General features: G+C 41.6%; 1 protein-coding gene across 1 annotated transcript in view; it reads right to left on the bottom strand.

The window, feature by feature from the left end:
- The window catches only part of METTL9 (methyltransferase like 9), a 26,822-nt gene that overhangs the window by 13,412 nt on the left and 5,995 nt on the right, over positions 1 to 7,415 (bottom strand). The window contains exons 3-4 of the mRNA XM_026859152.1: positions 7,206 to 7,384; positions 3,017 to 3,207 (exon numbers count right to left, since the gene is read on the bottom strand). Coding sequence (XP_026714953.1) covers positions 3,017 to 3,207; positions 7,206 to 7,384 — 370 coding nt within the window. The remainder of the gene's footprint in view (positions 1 to 3,016; positions 3,208 to 7,205; positions 7,385 to 7,415) is intronic.

Raw genomic sequence — 7,415 nt, 5'->3', positions numbered from 1 at the left:
TAGACCGGAGAAGTACACATACTGCAGAAGCATCTGCAGATCCCCTGTCACATTCAGTAGGTGATATTTATAGGCCAATTTTCTGAGCAGTGAACAGAACTAAGGCCAAATCTGCCAGAGCTGAGCCAGCTCCCCATCAACAGAGGTGAAATTTGCAGCAGCTTAGGATCAACAGTTTGAAGGTTTAGTTTAAAGGAGCAAGGTTTTGATTTGGACGCACTGGAACCCAAGGGGACATAACAAATTTTCAAACCAAACCCCCAAATCCTAGCTCTTCAGGCTACGGATGGTCAGCACTGCTATTAAATTTGCATGGCTATCCAGAGGCACTGATGATGCAGCATTGCCTGTTGTGACCCATATGGCGGTATCTTCCACAGGCACCTAACAGCAGAGCTCTCTGCAGTGCGAGGTCTCAAGCCAAGTAGCCTGGCTCCTGCCCTGACAATGCAGTTCACTTCTCCTTTAACTGCTCCCCTTCCCACCCACCTTAAAGATGGTCCCTGCATGGGTGAACATCTGACTGGCCACGGAATGCTCAAACCAGCTCTGGATGGCACATACCTCCAGGGGCTCCTGGTGAGCCTCCAGCCCTGATGACATTGTCACAGTGGTGGTACCTGTGTGAAGATGTCTCATGAGATGTGAGGCCATGGGGGCCAATACTGGCCCCGCAGGACCTTAGCAGTGGTCCTCTCCCAAGGGTTCATGTCAGTCCCTAAAGAAGGCCAGACTAACTAAGCTGAGCAGTTATAGAAATACTAAATCTATTTGAAGATGCACACACAGTAAAAAAGCACCCTGTTCTTTCTTAAATACAGCTCTTCACTGGGAGTCACAACATACTTCCAGACTGGGTCATGGCCCTTTGCCCTAGATAGAAAACCAAGGCACAAAGACAAAACAGCTTGTTTTCTGCCATCAGACAGGCAGAACTGGAAGCCAGGTCTTCTGAGCACTACAATAAAACTCCATCTAGTTGCAACCATTGAGAAGGAAAAAAAAAAAAAAAAGGGGGGGGGGGGGAGAGGAAGAGAGGGAAAGATAAAGGCTGAACCTTATTTGTCACATTTGCAGATTTGAATCTCTGCCACCTACAAAAAAAAAAAAAAAGATGAAATAGCAGAGGAAATAAAATGGCTGCAGACACAGAGTATGCACAATGAATGAGGAATAGGATGTGGAACTAGGAGGGAAGCCAGGGAACAAGTTTAAAGAAAGGATGGGGGTAACAATGCCGGAGTGGCAAGAGATTTAATTGTATGTTACAGTGGCTTTTGCTGCTATCTGCAGATCCTGCATTCAACATGAAGAGCTGTGGAATAGAAAATAGGCAACTCATTAAGGAATTGGGTAGAGATGACAGTCGGATTCCTTATGGATCAAGTCAATGACATATCCGCCCGTAACTGTTTGAAGACTACATAGTGACAGATTTCAGCTGTCATAGCAGAATTCAGATGAAAGAGTTAAGAGAAAAAGCAGAGGAAAAAGAACTGGTCAGTAATAGACTGAAGGTAGATAAATACAGTTCTTCAAACTAATGTTGGATAGCAGGTTAAACTTAAAGACAATGAGCAGAAGTCTTTTATGTTCAAGGGGAAAAAAAGGTAAACAAAGATAAAAAGAATCAAAGAATAGAAAAATGGGAAAAGGAGGTGGCCTAGGAAAGACTGACTGTACTAAAAGACAAAGAAACAAAAAGGATACAGTATACAAAATCATATAGGAGAAACTAAAGCAGGATATTAAATGTATAAAAATAAACAGAATACAGACAATTTAAGTAGAGCCCCTTTGCAGCACACTTGTGTCAGTCCACACTGTATAATTGGCTCATAGCTATTATTCCTAACAGCACTATGAGGTGTTATTCAAAGCACTGAAGAGCCTTTGGAAAAAAAAAAAAAAAAAAAAAAAAAAAAAAAAAAGGAAGAAGAGGAGACCAAAGAAACCTTTATATAAAGCTACAAGTAACTAAGAACACCACAGGGAAGCTCATAAATTCATCTGGTTAGAAAATAAGGAAAAAGATTATTCTTCTAGCCTTAGTAGACAGCTACTATCCTCGTACCAGACTGTGCAGATGTATGTAGTATGTGCAGAGGTGGGGATGGTGGAGAAATCAGGTAAATGTAACAAAATGCATTCTTCATAAGATTGAAACTGATAAGCTATTAAACATACAACTAAATGGGATGACATGAACAAAAAAAGGCACTGACTTTTTTGAAAAAATTGTAAAGCACTGACGAATGACTAAAGTCCCCTGAGTAGACACAGAGGAGACTGATGCAGTAAGACTAGAAGAATATTGTTTTATAAACTTCTCTTTTCCTGCCTTCCTGATGCTTCACCAGTCAAATGTGCCACATCAGAAGTTACCTGTTCAAGTACAGCTTACACACAAAATGAGGTTGGAATTAAATTTTACAGAACAAGAGAAAGACAGAATTCTGTTCCACATCAGTGTTAACAGACACAACACTCAGCCAACTTCTGCACTGTTTAGAACGCTGCCTAGGTTTGCAGTGGGTGCGCACACACTCTCTAGGAGAAAGAGTTTTAGAGGCAATACAGAAGTGACTGGCTATAGCCACCTTCAACAAGGACAATCACAATGCTAACTGATAGAGATATGGCAGTAGATAAAGGGCAAGGGGGCGGGGGGAAGAAAAGCAGAGGGAAGAAGGATATGTTTTCTAACACAAAGAGAATGTTCTCTTATTCAGACGGAAATTAATACAAGTAATGGTTATAAAATACAATTAGAGTCCTCCAACTCTCTCTTATTAATTGCAATTACCCCCTCTGTCCCCCCCCATACTAGAAATGGTGTTCTTCAATTAAGAGGGCTGGGCATGAAAAGCACAGTAGGGCATTTCAGATCTGTTAGACTGGCAAAGGGAAAACCACAAATTCAAGAAAAGCTGGCAGATCAGGGGGTAGGGCTGAACACTTGAAAACTATAAATCCAAACTGCATTTAGTTTACCTAAGATTGACTTTTCACTTACCCATTGATAGATGTTCTAGACATAAAGAGGCTAAAAATTGAGGACACAAAAGAATGATAGAGCTGGATAAACAGCCAGCCTGATTTCTCAATGCTGTTGTTTAAGAAGATCTGTGTTCCTTGGTCAAGGTAACTCTGGACAAAAATAGGCTGAAGGGATTCAGACAACTGTTCTGTGTTGCAGACATACCACTAGAGAAAGAGATAAAGGATCATTAAAAAGTTCAGCAATATAAAACCAGAAGTAGTTAAAACAAATTGAACACATGGAAGGGTAGTATCCATTTCCTTAAATATAAAAATTTAGTTTTTCCTACAGACTTTTCAACAAGCTTCAGGCACCAGACTATAAAATAGTATGGAGTGGGATAACATTGTTTTCTATCTTCCAATTCACTCTCAACTTTTCCCTAGGCATCCTCTGAAAAGAAACCAGCAATATTTTTCCAGGAAAGGAGACAAAGAAAGCAATCAATACTTCAGACCACAGCTCCTCTGTTTTAGAGCACTGCTCGATTATGTGCCTTCACTTAGCAGTACCAACAAGCAGGTCCACAAGTCTTTGGAAACAATTAGGCCTATGAAGCCACCTCCCAGCATCTCTACTGAACAAAGGAGTAGGTTCCCACATCTAGGAAGTGATCAGTAGCAGCTGAAAGGCGGTTCTATACTTTTATATCAGCAAAATCTAAAGCCCAAGCTAAAACGGGCTAATGATTCCTTTCGCCTTGTGTTATCTGGTAACCACTCCTATACAAACTAAACTAACTCTGATATGAAAGCTATTGTTAATTGTGGCGAAAAAGAATGCTACCTTTTGATATCAAATCTAGCTGGAAAAGTAAAAAAACCTAGACAATATCCAAATATTTTACTATCCAGGTGTAAGGCATATCTAAACTTAATGCCTGCTTTACACTATTTTAAATGCAAAAAACCTGGGCAAAACAAGGTAAACCTACAGAAATTCTGAAATTTTAGGACCCTCATGGCCACCTTCTGTACCTCCAGCAAATGCCTCTAATGCTGTACCATTCTGGAATGTCAGCACTGGTAATAAAATTCAAAAGGTTGCTCATTGCTAGGTTACAATGCCAAGCTAAAAACCCCCTCCACTCAATATGCGGAAGTTACAAAAAAAGTTTTAAATGTAATTAAGATTGTCACTATTATTTTTCACTCTCCTACGCTTATGCAAAGTTATCGTCAGCCCTTCTCATGGGATGTCTAATGGCATTGTGTCTGTTTTCTCATATCAAGAATTATTCCCTACAGCTAACACGCTTTTATCTCCCCTTTAGATCTTGCAGTAATGCTCCTTAATCTGGCTGCATGTGTTTATTGTGCAGATAGGGATTTATAAGTCTCTTAAAGAGAAGTTTTAACAGAACCATGTAAAAATGCATGTAGAGGGACAGCAAATGGTCAGCTGGGGTAACTCCTCAACGATTTAACACCTAAGATTGTGTCTATAGCCATACTATGCAAAAGGTATGTTTGTATCCTGATCCCTTCACATTTGTTGTACCTTGCTGGGAGAGAAACAGTCACTTAACACATTCATACACAGTGTTCAGCACAATGGGACTTTCAGTCACTACTGTAATACAGTAACGGGACAGGATTCTTATCCCCGTGTCCTGCCACTTCACAGTAATAGAGCCAGCAAGCAGAGGGGAGTAGACAGCTGCACCAAGACCATTACACCAGATTCATAAACAGGGCTCCATCAAACACTGACCCAAGTAGCAAGGGATACTGACAGCCTTCACCTGAGGAGAAAACATATGCCTGCCTAGGTTTTCTTTGAAAACTACTTGCATAATGGGTAGATTTTTGTCAGAATCAAGCTCTCATCTGTATTTTCAAACACAGCTGTAGGTAGTACAAGTAAGTGATCTTTTCCCCTAAAAACCAGATTTCAAGCAAGCACATACTACATGATGGAGACTGGCACAGGGATCCCCAAGACTGCTGATTTACCAGTTTAGGTCTTTTCCCACTGCAGCGCAGTGCTAGTTAAATGAATCAGCATAATCCAGTGCTTCCCAAAACATATCCTTAGTGAGTTGTCAAAAACCACCAAAGCAGCAGCCTGTGTACTCTGTACATCCATCTTCAGAAGCCAATTTCAAGTGCCTGGCAGAACCCAATAATCCCAAATTGCTGAGGAGCAGGCTGGGATACATGTCAGGTTCATTCATGAGGCTGCTGCCTAGCTACACTGGACAGGTTTGGAGTGGCTCAGATATCTGCCTTTTTCAATGCGTTGCCATTTTCAATCCAGCAGAAAATTTATTCAACTATCAAAGCCTTGGGAAACAGGCTTTGTTCCGTAAGCAATATGACCACATATATGCTGCACCTGAGCTCATATACCTTGGATCTGCACTGAACTGTCACCTGTAGTGCCAGGATCTGACCATGGAAGTCAACAGTCCTACAGTTCTTGTCATTAAGACTTTAAATATTGATATATGTTGACATAACCATTGGCAGAACGATGATGGTGACAACTGCGAGAAGCTTGTTCTCAGAAATTAGGCATTGTTCACAGACCTCGTCTAATTTCTTCTTCATGGTTAATCTCACCAATAAGGTTGTTGGCAACTTTGTATAGGACACTAGTGAATAACAGAAATTATAGCAAACTATAAGAAGAAGAAAAAAAAGCAACACAGAATAAAACCAATACAAATTTCAAATGACAAAACTGGTGAAAAACAGCTTAATTCTGAAACTACTTCCTCAGAACAGAAAGTGCTTTTGTTATCCTCTGTGTACAATTATCTGAAAAGCCCTTTTCAGGCCACTAGTTTCATGACAGAAAGCATATTAATCTCTTAGAGCACAACAGTAGAAAAACTACAGCACAAAGATCTGAAAATATACGTTAAAACCTTTATTATAATAAAAATGAAAATTATTGACAACTTTTGACTAATATTAGTGAAAGGAAGAAAATGTTCTTTTAGCTAACTTACGTAAAACTAATGAAGTCAGTAAAACTGCAGAGAGTGAAAGTACCTGTGGCCTCAACATGCAATCCTTACTTATGAGTAACCCCACAAACTCAGTAATCACAAATCTTACTAAATTTACTGATCAATACTTTAGGTTTAAAAATCTAGATCCCATAAATTATAAACTGAGAGTATCCACTGCAGACCATCTACCTGTGAATGACAATCATCTCCATAACACACTTCCTTGGCTGACTCATCCTTCTTCTAGTATGGTTTTTAGCCACACAGGAAACTTTCCAATTTTCTTTGTTTGCTAGAAGGAAGTTCTTTCTGTAAATCTGTATTCTACTTCTCCGTGTATTTATGTACTGAATAATCCAAACAGCAGACTGTATTATAAAATCCCAGTGATATATTCACTCAGAAGCAGGATTCTGTATGTCAGTGCCAACCCAGAACACTAAAAAATGCTCTGGTAATGGATCAGCTTGAAGAATTACGGTGCATAATTATGTTCTTTCTTTGCACAGCAGTCCTTGAATACTTATGCATCTTCTTTATTAGCTCAGCTCTGTATATTCTACTTAAAGTTAGTATTTTCCTTCAGCACTGAGAGTTTGTATTAACACTTCTGAACTCCTGTCAGATTTTCAGTAGACTTTTGGTAAAATGTAGCACAGATCTGAACATATTCCAAATGCAATCATATCACACTGCAAGGGTATAGCCCCTAACTTCCTCACGAAGTACTGATCCACTTGCCTCTACTGCCCAAATACAGAACTAACCTTTTATTGCAGTCATATCACATCGAAGACTCATTTCTAGCTGACCATCTACTCCTGTTCTAAGGCCTCTGTGAGCTTCACAGTTTTCCAGTTGTTCACTTTAAAAAATTTCCTCTAGATACACCAGCACTAATTAAAAACCTCTCTGCGATTACAAACCCGCGCCATTCAACACCACCTGCAAACTTCCTTCGAGTGCACTCACGGAGCTCACCGGGAAAAAGGCAAAACGAAGGTTTACATGTCTCAGGTGCAGCTCCGCACCCCAACCCGACGCATTATCAGTCTCGGGACATCGCGCTGGCTCCCGATCCCGCCGCTAACCGCCGGACTCGCTCCGACGACCCTCCCGCGGCGAACACCCAAGCCCTCAGCACGCTTCGCCGGCACCCAGCCCTCACCTTCCCCCTGCGGCTCCGCAGCCCCAGTACCGCACCTCACCTCCCCGGCAGGCTCCCGGACGTATTTCACGCGGAGGGCACACGTCAACTTTCTCACCGGGAGGACCGAGCTGTTCCCTCTCTCTTTGTCTGGCGCTGCCCGGCCCGGTGCCCTCCTCAGCCCGCACCAGGGTCCCCCCGCTCCTTCCCCCCCTGCCCCCGCGGCGGCTGGTACCTCAGGGCGCCCCGGCAGACGAGGAGCCCTG

Source organism: Athene cunicularia, assembly GCF_003259725.1.
Source record: "Athene cunicularia isolate RWA chromosome 14 unlocalized genomic scaffold, athCun1 chr14_part1, whole genome shotgun sequence".
NCBI lineage: Eukaryota > Metazoa > Chordata > Aves > Strigiformes > Strigidae > Athene > Athene cunicularia.
Note: the sequence above shows the minus strand (reverse complement) of the source record. Positions and strands in the feature narration are given on the sequence as shown.